Here is a 21,221-nt window from a genome sequence, read left to right as displayed (position 1 = left end):
TAATATATTTAAAATGGTGGAGATTACAGATATTTCACAAATTTTAAATCTAAGATTCCATAAAACTGATTGCTTGGGGGAAATTAGTGTATGCAGTGTGTTGTTAGTAGTATTAGATGAAAATGCTAATAAACACATTTAACAACTACCTAGTACCCTATATAAAAGGACATATTATTGCTGTTCTTCAATTAGCTGGGGCTTCTGTAGAAAAAAGAAATTAAACCCAATTTCTTCAACTCGGATCACTTCTGTGAGCTCAAAAGATGCAGATTTTTCCCCACCTGCAAGCAAGCAGTGAGCTCTGCAGGGCCATTAGTTGGGTGTCCTCTAATCCAGCTTTGTGCTGACACTGCTTGTAGAGAGCATCAAATCCCACAGGGTGAGGACTCAGTCTCCATGACTACCTCGCTCCCCAACTTCACACGCAAGTTACAGGCCCCAGGTTATCTTACTGTGTTTCTTACCCACTTGCTATTAATTGGGGTTACTACAACCCCCCTCCTTAAGTTTACTTAATTTGCTAGAGGACTCCCTGGGCTCAGGTAAATTTTTAGTTTTGATACTTATTGTAAGGGATACAAATCAACAAGAGATGAGGAGATACATAGGGTAAGGTGTGGAAGGGTTGGCACGTAGGATCTTTGTCCCTGTGGAGTTGGGGTGTGCTACCTTCCCAGTGTGTGAATGTGTTCTTCCTTGAAACCCATGTGTTCTGCTCTCTACAAGCTCCTTGAACCAACTCATCTTGAGTTTCTATGGAAGCTTCATTAGGTAGACATGACTGATTAAACATCAGCCATTGGTGATCAAGTTAATGTTTAGCCTTTCTCCCCTTGCTGGAGGTTGGTGTGTGAGGCTGGAAGTCCCAGTACTCTAATGCTATCAGATATTTCAGTTGACCAGCCGTCATCCTGAAGCTACTGAGGACTGTCAGCCTACAGAACACATTTATTGCTTTGGAGATTCTAAGGATTTTAGGAATTGTATGCCAGGAAACTGGACGAAGACCAAATACCTATTTCATAATACCACAGTTTGTTTTATGTCTTTCATAATGATGATATCTCTATGTCAAGTTTTGATTTCTCATTTTATAATTATCTTATAGGAAATTACCCCCAAAGTATAGAGATTCCCAAATTACTTACCAAAAGGGTTTATAAACTTGTATTTTTTTTCTTTAAAATTGTTCTTTATTAATTTGAGAGACAGAGAGAGATCCTATCCACTGGTTCACTTCCTAAATGCCTGCAGTGCTGGGACTGGGTTGGGGCTAGGCTGGGGCTGGAGCCAGGAGTTGAGAATGCAACCCAGGTCTCTCACATGTGTGGCAGGAATGCAGTTATTTGAGCATCACTTGCTACCTCACAGAATCTGCATGAGCAGGAAGCTGGAGTCAGGAGCTAGGGCTGAGGGTTGTACCCAGGCAGTCTGATTTAGATGCAGTTGTCTTAATCACCAGACTAAAAGCTTGCCCTGGATTTGTGTTTTAATTGGTAATATTTAGTGTCCTTTGTGCCGTATCTTTGTTAGTCTTTTTTTTTATTTTTTTGTTTTTTGACAGGAAGAGTGGACAGTGAAAGAGAGAGACAGAGAGAAAGGTCTTCCTTTGCCATTGGTTCACCCTCCAATGGCCACTGCGGCCAGCGCACTGCGCTGATCTGAAGGCAGGAGCCAGGAGCTTCTCCTGGTCTCCCATGGGGTACAGATGGCACTTGGGCCATCCTCCACTGCACTCCAGGGCCACAGCAGAGAGCTGGCCTGGAAGAGGGACAACTGGGACAGAATCCGGTGCCCCAACCGGGACTAGAACCCGGTGTGCCGGTGCTGCAGGTGGAGGATCAGCCTGTTGAGCCACAGCGCCGGCCCTTTGTTAGTCTTACAAAATAAATATTTCTTTCATATTTTGATATGGGAAAAACATTTTCATTGTCCCAATTTTTCACTTTTTTGAATTCCATTGTTATTAATTTATTAATTTTTAAAGATTTATTTATTTGAAAGACAGAGTTACAGAGAGAGAGAGAGAAGGAGGCGTTGGTGGTATAGTGGTGAGCATAGCTGCCTTCCAGAAAGAGAGCGAGAGACAGCCAGGCTGGGCCAGGCCGAAGTCAGGAGGCTGGAACTTCTAACAGGTTTCCTACGTGGGTGCAGGGGCCCAAGCATTTGGCCATCTTCTGCTAGGCACTTTATCAGGGAGCTGGATTGGAAGTGGAGCAATTGGAACTCAAACCAGTGCACATATGGGACGCTAGGGTTACAGGCAGCAACTTCACCCACTGCATCACAATGCTGGCCCCAGCCATTTTTTTTTTAATTTAATTAATTTTCAACAGATTCAGTGTGGTTTGTAGATATAATTTTAAGAACATAGTGATATTCTCTTCCTTCCTTCTCTCCCTCCCGCTAACCCTTTTTAAATGTCTATGTTAGATATTATAGATTTTGTCATAAAAATTCAATTCAAATGCTCTCACTAATATACTATGTAAATTGCCTTTTTGCTCTTGGTTGCATTTCTCTCTTTATGGTGGAATGGCTGAATGAAATTTCTCTCAGCTCTGAATTAAACATTATTAAACAACATTACCCCACCTCTTTCTTTTCTTTTAAAAACCTGTAATATTCATTAGCATTCTACAGTTATCTGTCTAGATGGTGTTTATAGTATTTGGAGGAGAGTCACATATGGGGAGTGGGGAGTGGGGGATTGTTTATGGTTGTACATTAGAGCGCTGTCTTTCACCACTGTTAAATCACTTTATGGTTACCTAGTCAGTGTTAGTGCTTTATTTGGATGTGGGATCAGGAGAATAGGCTATCCGAAACAGTCTTTAAAATCTGTACTGGTGTATGATTGGTGGAATATTTTTTGGGTTAGGGACTAGTGAAACAGACAGGATAAATTCTGATTTACAAGTTTTCCATATCAAATTATATTTTCCTGAAACGGATGAAGTTTCCCTATGTGGTTACTGGTTCAGATTACGGGGAAACAAATACCTCCCTTGTTATACATGCTGTATTTTTAAAAAAACTGTATTAGCTTTTTCCTAGTAAGGTTATACTTTGGTATTACTTTAAGCTGTGGTAAACTGTAAGCCTTAGATCTTGTTCCATGAATTCTTGTTAAACAAAGTGAATTCTACACACCTATACTTATGTAAATGAGCTTTCAGTAAAAACTCAGCGCTGTAAATTTTATTCTTGGTAAGCTTCACATCCATTTTGATTTATCTTTGTAGCCTTTTAAAAAAGTTTTATTTATTTTTACTTATTTGAAAGGCCAAGACAGAGACAGAGAGACAGAAATCATTCATCCACCCATTTGGTTCATTCCCTAAATGCTCACAACAGCTAGGGCTGGGGCAGGAACTCCATCTGGGTCTCCCATGTGAGTAGCAGGGGCCCAAGTACTTAAGCTTTTATTACCTGTCCTTTCCCAGGGTGCACATTCACAGTAACCTGGATTGGAAGTGGGGGTGGGACTGGATCTTGAACACTCCGAAATGGGATGTGAGTGTCCCAAGTGGCACTTAACCTGCTGTGGCACAACACTTACCCCTGTGTTAGACCTTTAAAAATTCCCTTTGAATATGTCATTTACATTGATAGCATCCTTTTCAGTTTTCTTCTGTCTGTGAGTATGATATGCCGTTCTCTCACACAGGCAGATTTGTCTTTTAAAAAAATGTGCTGAGAAAGTTAGAAATAAAAGTCCTTCCTGTGGCACATTATTTAACATTCTTCAGCATTTAGTCACCTCCAAATCTATGTAACTGTATTACTATTAAACTCTCATTTTAAAATCACACACACTGGTATGCCACAAGACACAGCTCTATAACTTGGTATAATCAAGATTCATTATAGCTCCTGCATTTGCTCTGTCATTACAGCTGCCTTATTCAAATGTATATGCACGCATAGGCAAGCACACAATTCAGAAAATTGCAGAAGAAATGAATAAGAGTTTCTACTTAATTTCTTTGATTTTTGTATTGATATCTCTTGTGCTGAAAACTAAGTTTTTGGAGACATTAACAATTACTTGTTTGTTTTAGTCTTCAACTTTAACAGTTTCAAAATGATAATGTCAGTATTACAAGAAATAGTTTGCTTCTTTTCATCTGTAGTATATATCCTACTAGGAATCTGTTGCCTTGCTTTACCGTCATTTGCAGTAATTCCTCTCTCTGTGTGTTTAATCCATCAACTTAAAATTAGGTTTATTTATTTTATTTAGTTTTTTTTATTTTTAAGGATTGTCCTTTTTCCATTTCCATTTAAATTAATTTTAAAACTCTTGGAATGTTTATATGGCCCCAATATCTGAACTACTAAACACAAAGCACTGTATCCTCCATCCCTCTCTTTTTGTTTCATACACAAGTGAGCATTAAAATTAGTTTTATTTATCTTCCTGGTTTTTCAGTGTAAGAAAATGCATATCTAATTTTATATTTCCTCTCTTTTTTTTTTTGAAAGAGTATCCCGTTCTTACACAAATTTTTTCCCACTTAATATATGCTAAGACTACTCCATAGTATAGATTGGTATCTTCCACTTAATTTTTATAGCTATGTCTGTTCTGTTGTGTATATGCAACATAATGTATCCATCCTTATTTCTATCCTTTAATAACTAGAAATAGTCTTGCAGAGAGTAATGATAAACATATGACATTTTTGACTGTTGCCAAATATAAGAAAATGATGAAGAAGAAAATCAGTGTTATTTTGGTAAGATTTAAAAGAGAGCCAAAATAAATATATCTTTAATCTACAATCTTAACCTGAAGTCTTGCTAGATGTTCTTATCATGAATGAGTGCTGAGTTTTTTATAGAAAGCTTTTTATTTTCCTCAATTTTATTATCATTAAGATTGAGTAATAATAGATTTTTCAGATTTTTAAGTTGTCCTGTATTCTTAGAACAAAATGAGTTTGGTTGTGATTCTTCTTTTATTAATTCAGTAATGGATTTGCTTCGTTATTTTATTAAGGGTATTAAAACATCATTTTCAAGTTTTATTTGAGAGGGAGGGAGGGAGGGAGACAGAGAGAGTGTGAGTGAGTGGTGCTCCAGTCTGTTGGTTTGCTTTCCAAATGCCCACAACAGCTGGAGCTGAAGCCAGGAGCTGGGAATGCTGTGTGTCTCCCCTATGTGTGGCAGGAGCTATCAGTGCTGGCTCCCACCATCTGTGTTAGCAGGAAGCTGGAGTGAGGAGCTAGAGCTGGGAATCAGACCCAGGAACTCCCCTGAGGGATCCAGGCATATTAACCTCTGGGCTAAAGGCTCTAGGCTATTTCTGTGTGTCTCTGTTAACAAATGAGATTGGACTGTAGTTTTCCTCTGTCATTTCTAAATGAGGTAGGTCACTGCCTGATGCACACAAAGACCAATCTGTGACACCATTTTTTTGGGAAAAGAAAAGCTTTATGTTTAGTGTGGCCACTAGCAAATGAAACAGGAGGCATGGTTCAAATCTGTGTCCCTAGTCAGGGATCTGGGGAAAATTTTTATGAGTTAGGTTAAAAAACAAACAAACAAACAGCTAGTGCTAGGAAGCACTGACAAGGTTACGCTCTTTCGGGGGTGCTTGGAGCAGGCTGTGTACGGGACTGAGATTCACTCCAGCACTGGAACTTCTGGCCAGCGAAACCCTCACTCCGAGAGTCCTGATGGAAACGATGTTACTGTGCATAGTCTCTCTGGTTCCACAAGTTAGGCCTTTGCTTCTCTTGAGTGTGCTCAGGTTGCTTGACTTGCATTTGAAAAAAAAAAAAAAAGTCCACCTAATTTATTTGAAAGGAATTGAGAGAGAGAGAGAGAGACTGAAAGATGTCCTGTTTGTTGGTTCACTCCCCAAATGCCCTCAACAGAAGCCAGGTACGTAGAACTCAGTCTGGCTCTCCATATGGAAGGCAGAGAACAAGTATTGGAGCTGTCATCTGTTACCTCTGGAGTGTGCATTAGCAGGAAGCCGGAATCAGAAGTGAGGATGAGATTTGAACCCAGGAACTCTGAATTGGAAGGCAGGAACCACACACAGCAACTTAACTTCTGTACCAAATGCCTGCCCTGGCTTAACGCTTTTGACTTTTGACTTGCATTTTTGACTTTGTGTTCTCTTTGTACCTTTGTGATTAAGTACTAAGTAGCTGTTCTAAGAAAGCAAGAACTTAAAAAATATGATCATACCTATTGTTAAACATAAGGTAGGGAGACTTCAGGAAAGGAGCGTCAACATACGAAAAAAGGCTTTTGCATTTGAGGATACCAGGAGGAAGCCCACAAAGGGGACAGTCCCACAACGTCATGCTGTTAGGTAGTTTTTCCATTTAGTTTTCTCATTTATTTTTCATTGAGGTATAACTTGTATACAAAGGAGCCACAGATCTTTATTGTAGAACTTGATGCATTTTTTGCCTATATTTTCTTCCTGTGTTATGATGACCAAGGTTAAACACAGAAATTTTCATGAAATTCAGAACTTTCTCTTGAGTGTCTACTAGTCGGTGTCTTTCCCATCAAAGGTAACCATTGTTCCTATGCACAAAATCCTACAATATATTCTCTGTGTCTAGATTCTAATAGATTCTTACTGTGGTCTTTACTTGTGATCCTAAAGTGATGATTTTTGTTTAATAGTCTCGTTGACTGTTGATAATCCTCTTTTGTGATGTATTCATACAAGGTTTGCCTTTTTCTTCTGTTGGGTTGTCTTTTTTTTTTTTTTATTGATTTATTTGAAAGGCAGAGTAACAGAGAGGTGGGGAGTAGAGAGAGAGAGAGAGAACAGTCTTCATCTGCTGATTCAGCCCCCAAATGGCCACAACATCCAGGGCTGGAGTAGGCCCACGCCAGGAACCAGGATTCAGTCCTGGTCTCCTACATGGGTGTTAGGAGCACAAGGACTTTGGATGTCATCCTCTGCCACCTTCCCAGGCATATTGACAGGAAGTGGTGTGGGAAGCCTAGCAGATGGGACTTGAACTGGAACTTGGTTTGCAAGTGACAGCTTAACCCACTGGATCACAATGCCTGTCTTTTTTAAAGTTGACTTTTAGAAATTCCTTATAAATTATGGGTATTAGTCCTTTTTTTAAATTAAATTTAATTAATTAAATTTTTTTTTGACAGGCAGAGTTAGTGAGAGAGAAAGAGACAGAGAGAAAGGTCTTCCTTCCGTTGGTTCACTCCCCAAATGGCTGCCACTGCTGGCACTGCGCCAATCTGAAGCCAGGAGCCAGGTGCTTCTCCTGGTCTCCGATGCGGGTGCAGGGCCCAAGCTCTTGGGCCATCCTCCACTGCCTTCCCAGGCCACAGCAGAGAGCTGGCCTGGAAGAGGAGCAACCGGGACCGAATCCGGCGCCCCAACCGGGACTAGAACTCAGGATGCTGGTGCTGTAGGTGGAAGATTAGCCAAGTGAGCTGCGGCGCCGGCCGAATTATGGGTATTAGTCCTTTATCTGATTTATGGGTTTCAAGTTTTCTTTCCCCCAGACTCTGATTTACTTTTTCATATGCTTAATACTATCATTTGTTAAATAGAAATTCTTAGCTTTGTGATACCTAATTTATTAAATTTCTTCTGTGTGTGTGTATACCTTTAAAAACATTCTGCCCATCCCAATGTTATCAAGGTATTTTCTAGAAGAACACGGTTACTTTTGATGTTTGGGTCTCTGAACCGTCTAAGAGTGATTTTTGTGTGTGATATGAGGTTGGGGTCCACATTATTTTTATCTATAGAAATGTGATTAAGTAATGCACTTATCTAAATGATTTTTCCCCCAACTTAGGTTGCTGTGGTGCCTTTGTCATAAATCAGATAATTATATGGCTGGCTGCCATCTGAATTCTCAAGTGTGCTTTATTTGTCCATTATTCGAGATTTGGACCAGTACTGCAGTTGTCTTAGTTACTATAATTTCACAATAAATTTTGATAGCTGGTAGAGAAAGTCTGCCAGCTTTGTGCTTCTTGGCTTGATAGTCTCAGATTTTGCAAAACCACATTAAGCTTTAAGAATTAGCATGCTAGTATCCACAGATAAACCTGTAGATAATTTTGGGAGAGAATTAATATCCTAATAGTATGGCATCTTTCAGGGTGTGCAAATGAGGTCTATGTATACTATGTGCGTTTAGGTTTTCTTTAAGTTTTTGGCACCATTTGTGATTCTTACTGCAGAACTTTGTCGTAGTCTGTTCAGTTTGCTATAAGAACATACCTTACATTGGGTGGTTTATAAGCAATTGAAACTTACTGCTCGTCGTTCTGGAGTCAGCGATGTCCCAGATGAAGGTGCTGGCAGATTCAGTGTGCAGAGGGGCCTGCTTCTCGTAGATGGTGCTGTCTTTGTTGCCTAGTCAGTGGATGAGGCAAACAGCCTGCCTTCAAGCCTCTCTTAAAAGTAATCTCATTCCTGGAGGTAGAGTACTCATGATCTAATCACTCCCCAAGTCCCATTTCTGAATACCATTACTTTGAGGCTTAGATTTCAATGTGAATTTGGGGAGGACATGAACATTCAGATCATAGCAAGAACATTCAGATTTTTCTTTAGATATGAGCCTTAATAATTGATGTTTTCTTCAGTGTAATTGGTGTTGCTTTAAAATTTTGTTTTCTACTTATTTGTTGCTAATATATAAATATGTAAAGTGTAATTAAATTTTCATATAGATATCTTAGTGCTATAGATACTTTGAGGAATTCTTTGATTAATTCTGTGAGTTGGTGTATTTTGGATTTTATATGTGCGCAGTCTTTTGTTTCTTTTACTTTTCTGATTGTGCTCCCTAAGCCCTCCAGAATAATGTTGAATAGATTTGGTAATTTCATGTATTTTTGTCTTGTTGCTGACATGATAGAGATTTGATCAAATTTGTTGATATGATAGATATTTCATCAAGCTGAAAAGACCTTTAGTTTCTTTCTGGATACTTCTTGTCACATGAAGGATGTTCTCTTTGGGTTTTGTTCATTTTTTTATTTTTATTTTTTAATGGTTCATTTGTTGATTTTTTTTTTTCATGAATAGGATTTGGAATGTTTTCAGTTGCTTTTACTGCCTTATTGAATACCATATAATTTTTTTCTTATTTTTTATTTGTGTACTGAGATACATTGATTGTTTTTAGATATTAAACCAACTTTGCATTCCTAAGATTATCCATTTGGTCATGTTATTTTCTTTCTTTTTTTTTATATTGTTGGTTTTGATTGCTAGCTTCTCATATTCTACTCAAGATTACTTTACACTTCAAGTAAAAATTTATACTTACCCCCATCTAAAGTCCCTTTAACTTCTTCCTTTTGTTATAATGTCTGCTTTCAGTGACACATAAAAGGAACTTAAGAAGACATTAGTAATCTGTTATATGTATCCAATACCATTTTTGTTACCATTCCTTGGCACCAGAAAGTACTAGAAAGTACACGTTTCACTTCATCTAAAGTATCATTTTCCTTTTAACCAAAGATCCTTTTGGCATTTCTTTTAGAGCCTATCCATTGGTGACAGATTCTTTTTTAATTTTCCTTGATTTGAGCATGTCTTTGTTTTTACTTAATTTCTGAAGGATATTTTCATTTGATGAAGTTTTCTGGGTTAATGTTTCTCCTGTCATCATTTTATGTATGTTGTCCCACTGTCTTCTGGTTCTGTGCTTTCTGCTGAGAAATCCATAATTGAAAATCTTACCCCTGCTGCCCTGTCCCTTATGTGTAGTGAATCTCTCCTTCTGAATGCTCTCAAGGTATTTCTGGTATTTTGGTTTGTAGTTTTCTTTTTTTTTTTTTATTGTTTGGATTTTGCTGATCTGTAACTGTATTTACTTGAACACATTTGTAAAGTTTTCAGGAATCACCCCCCTCCCCATTCTGATGTGTTTTTTTCCTCACCTTTGGAATTTAAAGTTGTGTTACATTTTCTGTTATTGTCCCATAGATATCTATGGATCTTTTCAGGTTTTTCAACCTTTTTAAATATTTCAGTTTTTTTAGATTGGTTAATTTCTTTCTGTATATTGTCAGAGTCACTTACTCTTCCATCTCTCCTCTCCATTACGCTATTGAGCCAAGCCACTTCAGACACTATATTTTTTAGTTCTAACTTTTCATTTAGACCTAAAAAATTCCCATTTTTCCTGAAAGAATTCCAGTCTTTTTTATTGGTTTTGATATCTAATGCAGTATCTGTTTTAAGGTTTTTGTCTGATTTGTCCAACCTCTACAAAGGTACTTCCAAAAGTTATTGGAAAAATGAATTAAAAGATGGATATATTTTGGTGCATTAATTTGGAAATCCTTGCATAATTTTTTTCATAGTATGCATTTTCCATCAACTCTTTGGAAACTCCTCATTTTTCATCTTAGATTTGGCATTTCTTGATTGTCTTTGCCTTGGGCAGTTGCTCATATTTGAGTGATTTTGGGTAGTGCTAGTAATTTTGGGTTGTGACATGGATTTTCTGAACTTTATGTTGTGAGACTGACTCGTATAAAAATCATCTGGATGATGTTAACTTTGTTTTATTGGGCATCAGCTTGGCTGGGTACAGACTGACATTTCCACTCAGTTTTTAAAAAATCAGTTTTACAGTGATTTCTGTACTTTTATTCAACTCTTTCTTGGTGAGGATTTTGCACACACACTCTGGTTCTCCAAGGCTGTTTTCCTGTTTTCTCTGGCTTGAAATATTGAATTTTCTAAGTGTTTTGGCTGCAGGTACTACACAAAGTTTTTTCAGACTGGGGCTGTTGTCACATCCAGGTAACGAAAAGAGAGAGGAGAAGATACCAAGGATTACCCCTGCAGTCTTTTTTTTTTTTTTTTTTTTTTTTGACAGGCAGAGTGGACAGTGAGAGAGACAGAGAGAAAGGTCTTCCATTGCCGTTGGTTCACCCTCCAATGGCCTCCGCGGCCGGCGCGCTGTGGCCGGCGCACCGCGCTGATCCGACAGCAGGAGCCAGATACTTATCCTGGTCTCCCATGGTGTGCAGGGCCCAAGTACTCCAGCCATCCTCCATTGCACTCCCTGGCCACAGCAGAGAGCTGGACTGGAAGAGGAGCAACCGGGACAGAATCCGGCGCCCCGACCAGGACTAGAACCCCGTGTGCTGGCACCGCAAAGCGGAGGATTAGCCTAGTGAGCCGCAGCGACCCCTGCAGTCTGTATACAACAGTTTCTCCTCCATTGTTTCCCATTCCAGAAGAGTGGGTTTTCACTCTAGCTACTACGTGTCTGCATGGCAGCTAGAGTGGAGCACTGTACTGCTTCCAGGTCTGCCCAACAATGAGGGCTGCTTAGATAAGGGCAAGGAGCACATTGTTAGTTGAATCACGTAGTGAGAACAAAAGATATGAAAGTGAATGTAGGGGACAGTGAGGAGATAAAGTCATTGTTTGCTGTATTAATTCCCTTAAAGTGTTTGGAATTCTTCCTTTGTGTCTATTGTTTATAATTCAAACATAATTGAAACAGATTTACCTTTTAAGAATATCTATTTATCACTAGAGATAGATATATAAAACATAAAAATAAAAGCCTTAATATTTCTTATTTATTGGAGAGGGAGGGAAGGAGGAAGGTTGGAAGGAAAGGAGAGAGACAAAGAGAGAGACAGAGAAACAGAGAGAGATACAGAACAAACAACCTTTCTGCCATGGATTTACTCTTTCAAATACCCAAAAAAGCCGGGATTAGCCTGGAGCTGGAACTGGGAGCCAGGAATGCAATCCAGGCCTCCCATTAAGGTGATAAAAGTCGAATTACTTGAGTCATCACGGTTGCCTCCTAGGATCGGCACTGGTGGAAACTAGAGTCAAGAACTGAAGTCTGGAATCGGATTCAGGGACCCTGAGATTTGGGTGTCTTCATGACTAGGTTTCACTGTTGTTTTGAAACATGGAGACTTTAGATGCCAATAGTGTGTGCTTTTATGAACATGTGCTTCCTTGCCTTCTATGGTCTGTTTAATTTTCTGTTGAATAGTGCTATTTCTATGCAGCGGTATTATAATTCCATTTTAGAAGCATAATTAAATGGTGATCATATCGTGAATAAATGGGGAAAGAGCAGAGATTCCACCAAACCGCAGAGACATACTTCAAAGATAAAATCCATCAGAGGAAAAAACCGACAAATATTTCCACAAATGCCTAAAAATAAACACAGAAATTCACGAAACAAGAATAAGGAAGACAACATAACCCTCACAAAGGAACACATCAACACTTCAGTATTTGAATGTGAAGATGATGAGGTTGATGAAATGCCTGGAAAGATTGATCATATGATTACTCAGAAGAAATGAGAAGCAGATTTCACAAGTTAAAGAAATCCATACATGACATGGGAGAAAAATTCTCCCATGAGATTGATATTTTGAAGAGAAATCAAACTAAAATATTAGAAATGAATAATTTAATATGTCAAGTAAAAAATACAATGGAAAGCCTTAAGAATAGACTTGGTGAGGGAGAAGAGAGAATATCCGAACTAGAAGACAAATCTTTGGAAATTTCTCAGACCAAAAGGTGAAAAAAAGGGGAGAAATTAGAAAACTTAAAAACAGTGTTGGAGACTTTTGGAAAACTGTCAAACATACAGGTCTTAGGAGTTTCTGAAGATATAGAAAAAGAGAATGTATTAGAAGGCCTATTCAGAGAAATAATTGCAGAAAACTACCCTAATTTGGAGAAAGGGATGTCCAAATACGAGGCACATAGAAGTCCTAATAGACATGACCAGAAAAGATCATCACCACAACACATTGTAGTCAAACTTGGAGCAGTAAAACATAAAAGATTCTAAAATGTGTACAAGAGAAATACCAGATTACTTTCAGAAGATTTCCAATTAGACTCACAGCTGACCTCTTATCTTTTTATTTATTTATTTGACAGAAGAGTTACAGGCAGTGAGAGAGAGAGACAGAGAGAAAGGTCTTCCTTTGGTTAGTTCACTTCCCAAATGGCCACAACTGTGGGAACTATGCCGCTCCAAGCCAGGAGCCAGGTGCCTCCTCCTGGTCTCCAATGCGAGTGCAGGGGCCCAAGCACTTGGGCCATCCTCCACTGCCTTCCCAGGCCACAGCAGAGAGCTGGAATGGAAGAGGAGCAACCAGGACTAGAACCCAGCGATCATATGGGATGCCAGCACTACAGGTGGAGGATTAACCTAGTGCGCCACGATGCTGGCCCCTGACTTCTTCTCGGAAACCTGTAGGCTAGGAAAAAATGGAGAAACATAGTCTAAGTCTTTAAAAAAAACCATCAAGTATTAAATGAAAAAAGAAAACTATACCAGGAAAATCTCTTGTTTGTGAATAAAATTGAAATAAAGACCTTCCATAACAAACAGAAATTGAAAGAATTTGTTACCACTAATCCAGTCTTACAAAAGATGATTAAGGCTGTGCTGCACACAGAAACACAGAAAGATAGTCATAATTATGAAAGAATGTGAAGGCAGAAAATGTCCCAGTAAAAGTACGAAGGAAATCCAAAGTAAACAATGGGAATATTTGCAGAGAAATGACAGGGCCAAGTTGTTACTTATCAATAGTAACCTTGAATGTAGATGGCCTAAATTCTCCAATTAGAAGATACAGACTAGATGAATGGACTAAACAACAAGACTCATGTATTTGCTGCCTATACAAGAAACACAAGTCACCAACAAAAGTACACGCAGACTGAAGGTGAAAGGATGGAAAAAGATATTCCATGCTTTTGGAAAGCAAAAAGAAGCAGGTGTAGCCATACTAATATTAGACAAAATAGACTTTAACACAAAAACTGTTAAAAGAGACAAAGAATGGCAATAGGTAATAATTAAGGGATCAACTCAACAAGAAGATGTGACTATAATAAATATATGTACACCCAAAGCCATAATGCCTGGCTATTTAAAACAGGTGTTAATGGATCTAAAGGGAGACATAGATTTCAGTACAATATTAATAGGGGACTTCAGCACCACACTTTCATCAAAGGACAGATCAACTAGACAGAAAGTCAACAAAGAAACAACAGAGCTAATCTACACTGTGCTAAATGGACCTAACGGATATCTACAAAACTTTTCATCCCACAGTTTCAGAATACACATTCTTTTCATTAGTGCATGATACTTTCTCTAGGATAGAGCATATGCTAGGCCATAAAGCAAGTCTCAGCAAATTCAATAAAACTGAAATGATATCATGCATCTTTTCTGACCACAATGGAATGAAGCTCGAAATTAACAACTCAAGAATCTCTAGAACACATGCAAACACATGGAGACTGAACAACATTCTCCTGAATGAATGATGAGTCATAGAAGAAATCAAAAGGGAAATAAAAAAATTTCTGGAAATGAATGAAGGTGACAGTACAGCATATTGAAACTTACAGGGTACAGCAAAAGCAGTGTTAAGAGGGAAGTTTATGGCAGTTGGTGCATACATCAAGAAATTGTAAAGGCCCCTAATAAATAAGCTATAAATGTGTCTCAAGGACCTAGAAATTAAAAAAAAAAAACTAACCAAACCCAAAATTAGTAGGAGGAAAAGAAATAATTAAAATTAGAGAGCAAACAAAATTTAAACAAAAAATGCAAAAGATTAGTGAAATGAAGAGCCGTTTTTTTTTTGAAAAAATAAACAAAATTGATACACCAGTGGCCCAACTAAGAAAAAAAACAAAAAGAAGACCCAAATCAATAAAATCTGAGATAAAAATGGAAATATAACAACAGATATCACCAAAATAAAAAGAATCATCAGAAATTGCTACAAAGAACTATATGCCAAAAAATTGGAAAATCTAGAAGAATTGGATAGATTCCTGGACAAAATCTATCAAAATTGAGTCATGAAGACATAGAAAACCTAAACAGACTTATAATCAAGATAGAGATTGAATCAGTAATGAACACTCTCCCAGCAAAGAAAAGCCTAAACTAGATGGCTTCCCTGCCAGATTTTAACAGATGTTTAAAGAAGAATTAATTTTAGTTCTTGTTATGCTATTCAAAACAATTAGAGGGGATCCTCCCAAACTCCTTCTATGAAGCCAGCATCACCTCAATTCCTAGAGCAGAAAAAGATAAAACAGAGAACAACTACAGACCAATATCCCTGATGAACACAGATACAAAAATCATCAACAAAATACTGACTAATCCAATCCAACAACATATCAGAAAGATCATTCACCCAGACCAAGTAGAATTTATCTCTGGTATGCAAGAATGGTTTAACATTTGCAAATCAATGAATGTGATACCTCACATTAACAAACTGAAGAACAAAAATCATATGCTTATCTCAATAGGTGTGGAGAATGCATTTGATAAAATACAAAATCCTTTTATGATGAAAGATTTAAGCAAATTCAGTATATAAGGAACATTCCTCAACACAATCGAGTTTCTCATCTTTGTAAGCCATCTTTGTTGCTTTTCTTCTCTTTTCTGTTATGAATAAAAAATGAAAACTGGTGAGTTAGCAAGTATTTTCAATGAAATAAAAATGTAGACCTTGAAGATGGTGTCTCTGAGCTTTTTAAATATTTTCTTAAAAGTGCAGTAATTGGGCAACACAATGTTTAAGTTGGATGAGAGTTTATTTCACTATGGCATCAAACATTTAGGTCAGGTGTTGGGTACCTTTAACTTCCTGGCCACCTGTTTTTGCAGATACAATTATATTGGAACATGGTCATGTTTGGTCATTTGTATGTGGATGCTTCTGTACTACTGTAGCAGGTTTGAGTAGTTTGAAACTGCTGGCCCTTGAAGAAAAAATTTACCAATCACTCTTTTTAGGTGATTCCTTCATTTTTTTTTCTTTTAAAACTTTTATTTTAATCTTTTAAAAATTGTTTTGGTTCATTGTAAATCAATGGTAAATGATGATGAGTGTTAAATAATAATAGGATTATGAAATAATTCTGTTTTAAGGTAGAGGAAAAATAGGTAAGATTCAATCTTATATTTATTTAATTTTCAGTGACTCCATGTGGTAATTGCAAGTTGAAATGAGTTCTGTTGCATTACTAAAGCAAATAGGAAATACTGTTATTTTTTGAAAGACCTCTACAAAGGAGTTAAAAGACATCTAAGAATGATTGATCATGAAATATTAACCTTAATTAATGGTTAAATTTGATAAGAAAAGAAACTTGTCAAGCAAAGATTGTGTCCAGTGAGCTATGATAATATACCAAGGGTTAATTCTTATGCATCCATGCTACTTCATATCTTTGAAAACTTGGTATTTTTTAGAAAACATGTATCTAATTATCTTGACTTTTTTTTTAATGAGAAAACAAAATCAGTCCATATGAAGGTTATGATTAGCCTCTCAAATTTCATTTTAAGTGTTCATCTCATATTTTTCCCTGTTAAATCATGTGGCTGTTGTCATGGAATATAATATTTCAGTTTTATTTTTTCTTTTACAAATACAAGTGTTATATCATAAATTTGTTTTTGAAGACAGATATTTGCACTTGATTTTATTTCATTTGTTCCGTTAAGAAATTTTTGAGTTTTCAGTTACTTTTAAAAATGAAACAGCTAAGTGTATCCCCAAGTAAAAGGAATTTACTTGTATGAATACTATGACAGTCTAAGGAATAAGAAGTATTAGAAGTATATTTAGGCCGGCGCCGCGGCTCAATAGGCTAATCCTCCACCTGTGGTGCTGGCACACCGGGTTCTGTCCCAGTTGCCCCTCTTCCAGGCCAGCTCTCTGCTGTGGCCCGGGAATGCAGTGGAGGATGGCCCAAGTGCTTGGGCCCTGCACCCCACGGGAGACCAGAAGCACCTGGCTCCTGCCTTCGGATCAGCGTAGTGCACAGGCCGCAGTGCACCAGCCATGGTGGCCATTGGAGGGTAAACCAACGGCAAAAGGAAGACCTTTCTCTCTGTCTCTCTGTCTCTTTCTCTAACTATCCACTCTGCCTGTCAAAAAAAAAAAAAGTATATTTAATTGCCATTTTCAGGTTTTACACTGAGAAATGCATGTATGATCTCATTATGTTTACATTACTGCTTTAGCTTTTATTAATATTTGTAATCAAGGTTATTTTATTTTAACTGCTCCTGAGGAGATTTAGTGTCCAGTGGGACTCATGATTTGATTTTAAAATTTGATTACAAGAGCATGATAATTCTTATTTTCACAGGAAGTTTTCTCTTCTGCTATAAAGCTAAATATTTAAATTTGATGAATGTAAAACATTACTTACTAGTTAATGATTAAAATTCAATAAATAATAACTTTAAAAACTTTAGTAAATTGAAATGTACTCCTTTTGGTACAAAGTCAGAAGAACCAAGAAAATTAACTACAATATGCTTTTTAAGAAATACTGATACCAAAGGGATAGTCACACATTTTTTTGTCTTCATTTTTGTTTTTAAAGGCAAGAGGAGCAGATGTGCCAGAGATTCCTGGAGATCTTACTCTTAAGACATGTGGCAGTACAGCCAGTATGAAGGTTAAACATGTGAAAAAGTAAGTTTTACTTTGAAGTGGGTTCTAAATGAATTTCTATAAAGGAAAATCATTTCTTCAGTTCTCTTAAAACTTTTCTTTAAATTCCTTACTAAATATGCTGTTGCTGTTCATACATTAAATTATACTGTACATCCTGAAACTGTGGCTTAACAATGTAGTAGGGCTGCAGATTATTTGCTTGTCTGAAATTACTGTTTATTTTTTATCTTAAAATGATGAATGTCACTGTCTTAAAGGTTACATTTTTTAACAGGAACAAACCAAGTGTGTTCTTCTTAGTACCTTTAATGTCTGCTCTTACACATTTAGCAAAATAGACTCCGTTGCTTATAAAGGTTGCTTGATTTCAGTTTTGCCTTTGAAAAACCTGAAATAGATGACAGATATCTGAACTTATCCTGTTCTGTTTTGAACACAAAACTGTCTTTTCACTTATAAAATGTTAGATAGCTGTACTTCATGTGTAAGTAGAGGGAAGATAGGATAAAGATATTCATTGTGCATCCAGGTCCACTGCTCCAGGACTGATGGGCTATGACAACATTCACAGGTAAAATATGGTTTTGTTTGTGTTGCTTCTGGTTGGAAGCTGGCTGTTCAGAATCCGTTTCTTTAAAATTTGCTTAAGTACATATTTCTATGGATGTTGACTTGGATTGTCATAATTAGAAGAGTGTATATATATATATATAAATACATATATATGTATATGTGTATGTGTATATATAAAATGTTTTATTTTTGATGTGTGCACTAAATGCGAATATTTATTTCATTTATTTGATTCTGTATTTCTGAAAGAGTTTGTGTGGCTATATGTGCCTCATGCGCATGTGCTTATTAAGTATTTTTGCTTGCATGAGCTCTCACACTCATTGTGTTTTCACTTTAGACTAGGCAATTTTGACTTCCTTTATCTTATTTCTTACTTATTTTGATGTATTTCAGGTTACCCTTCACTAAAGGTCACTTTCCAAGGATGGCTGAATGTGCGCATTTCCATTATGAGAACGTTGAGTTTGGCAGCATACAGGTATATTCAAGGCATTTCTGAAGCTCTGAACTAATTATATGTGTATACAATATATATCTCTGATAGGTGACACTTTTCAATAGTTTCTTCTACTGATGTCTTACTGGTTGAGGAAATTTTTAAAAATTCTTTTCTGTTGACTAACACTTTTCATGTATGAATTCATCTCATAATTCATACATAAAATTAACCATCACATTAACATATATCAATTAAGGAAAAATCAGTCCTTCCTCTTCGTTTGTCCGATTTTGTGCCCTGGATCATGTATTGTATTCATATGTCCAAGGGTGTGTGGAGCAGCTTTGTAAGTTTCCTAATCTACCTTGTCTTAATTATTTTGGATTTTGATACTTGGCAGATTAAAATGGTTTCACCTGAGTTTTTTTTTTTTTCAGAAATGTCTTGATGTTATTAGCATTTCCATTTACATATAATTACAGAATCTAACTTGTTGGCGTAGAGGTAAATACTTTGCTGTTACTGTAAATCATTGACAGCTTAATGTTAAAAAAATTATGAAACAACCATTTAAAAATTTCTTTTTCTTAGGAGAACAAAAATCATTCTTTATGCATTTGTTTTTCTAAAATAGGTTTAAACAGAGGAAAAAATATCTTAATTTCTGCATACAGTAAAGATAGGTTCTCTCCCTTTTGCCAGTCCCCCTAATTTTAATCTCTCTACCAAAGAAAACTTACAAGACATGATTGATACTGCAGTATGCTACTGTTTATGATTTTATTTAATATAAAATTAGATGAATTTGATCTGTAAGATTTATGAAGATGAAGGACATTTCTCTTTCAGATAAACTGACAATTTATCTGAAATTAGAGGTTTTTAATACTTGACTACTCTGAAATCAAACAAAGGATATTTTGTTTCTTTAATCTGCATATCCTTGAGATTCCCATTAACAGTGATGAATTTGTTAGGTCAGGAAGAACTGATTAAGAAGACATTCATGAATATATTTTTATTTTCTGACTGTTAATGCATTTTAATAAATCTAATCTACACAACTTACAACTTAATGAAATTATTTTCTAGTTAATTTATTTTTTGGTCTTTACAAGTTTAAAAATGGGCTCTTTTGTAGGCAATAAGTATTATAAAGGAGTTTTAGTGAGCATCAAGAAAAGAATTAGAACTATAGAGATCTAAAACCATGTGAGGTATTTAAAATGTTGATATTGTATAGTAGATCAGTAATTTTCTGATTTGAAATAAAAATAAAACTTTCATTGGTAAGTGGGATGCAATGGAATAGAGAAACTACTCACCTTAGCAAATACAGATTCTAATTTCCTTTATGTTTTTTAAGCAGCTTGTGACCTGCACAAGTAGCTCAGCCTTGTTGGGTTTTGTTTCCTTTATCTCTGCGGTGAATGAGGTTGTCCTAAACAACATTGTAGTTTTTAACTTTATCATTAAAGAGTTTATTATAGGGTCATTGAGGATGTGGGTAGGGCACAGACAATAGTTATTCAACTGGGTTTGACTCTCCTGAGAGTTTGTTGAATGAAAGTAATGTTAGGATTCTGTCCTGTTAATTGGAGGACTGTGTTAATTGTTGGGGGTGGGCAGGAATGTGTTTGATGGTTTCCTACCACTGCACAGTCTTGTAATCGTCCTGTTAAAGAGCTGTACCATTTTTGTCTTTCCCCCACCACTCATAATTTTATCCTATATATATGTTTCCGCTATTCAGGCAGAACAGGAAAAGAAGATGTGGTATTAACTCAGTTTGTGACCCTTCATTTGTGAGGCAAATGACTGAGAGTTTTCGTGATTGTGGTTATTGACCACGAGGCTCTTGGAGCATTGGGGCTGAGGTAGTTCAAAGGAAATCAGCCAAGATACCTCCCCTGTGTCCTCTCCAGACTCTTCCCTCTGCGCAGGCTCGCTCTCTGACACACCTCCCATGTGAAATCCATTCTCCAGCCAGTCTTGCCCCTCTGTGTAATGTCTTTGGAGACAGATCCCTACCTACTATATCTTCCAAGGTTGTTTGCCTTCTGTTTCCTATTGGGATCAGCCGACGTCATATACAATCAGGAGAAAAGCTCTAGTTTTTGTTAACTAAGTTGAATGGTAAAGGAACTCTAATAGCAACCTTACTTGACTTACATGTTTATGTTTTTTTTTTTTTTTTTGACTTGGTTGTTCTCTCTTTTTACATTTTTATGGACTGATTGCCATTTAAAGAAGACCAAAAACAACATAAACCTCCAAACAATCCTACATTTTGTTACTACAAGCAGTTAATATTAGATTCTTGTTACTTTACCACTACCTTGCTTTGTATAAAATAAGTTCTAGCACATTAAAAAGATTTATTTACTTTTAAAGATTTATCTGTTTATTTGAAAAGTTGCAAAGAGAGATGGAGAGAGAGCTAGAGAATCTTCAATTCACTGGTTCACTCCCCAAATGGCCACAATGGCTGGGACTGGAGCCAGGCCAAAGCCAGAAGTATCGAGTGCTATTTGGGTCTCCCACATGGGTAGCAGGGGCTCAGTTACTTGGACCATCATTAGCTTCCTTCCCAAAGCACATCAGCGGGGAGCTGGATTGGAGCAGAATAGCTGGGACTTGAGCTGGCACTCTGATATAGGAGGCTGGCTTTGTAAGCTGCAGCTTAACCTGCTGC

General features: G+C 37.0%; 1 protein-coding gene across 6 annotated transcripts in view; it reads left to right on the top strand.

Annotated features, from left to right (window-relative positions):
• Positions 1–21,221, top strand: part of ARHGAP32 (Rho GTPase activating protein 32) — a 318,906-nt gene that overhangs the window by 146,307 nt on the left and 151,378 nt on the right. For 4 of the 6 annotated variants that reach the window (XM_070048334.2, XM_070048333.2, XM_089314211.1 and 1 more), the window contains 3 exons: positions 17,438–17,529; positions 18,041–18,082; positions 18,481–18,565. In XM_070048334.2, the coding sequence (XP_069904435.1) occupies positions 17,438–17,529; positions 18,041–18,082; positions 18,481–18,565 (219 nt within the window). The remainder of the gene's footprint in view (positions 1–17,437; positions 17,530–18,040; positions 18,083–18,480; positions 18,566–21,221) is intronic. The other 2 variants (XM_089314208.1, XM_089314204.1) reach the window with 1 other exon arrangement.

This window comes from Oryctolagus cuniculus, chromosome 1, assembly GCF_051225735.1.
Source record: "Oryctolagus cuniculus isolate XC-2025 breed Fujian yellow rabbit chromosome 1, ASM5122573v1, whole genome shotgun sequence".
Taxonomy (NCBI): Eukaryota; Metazoa; Chordata; class Mammalia; order Lagomorpha; family Leporidae; genus Oryctolagus; species Oryctolagus cuniculus.
This window is presented reverse-complemented; position numbering and strand designations above follow the sequence as displayed.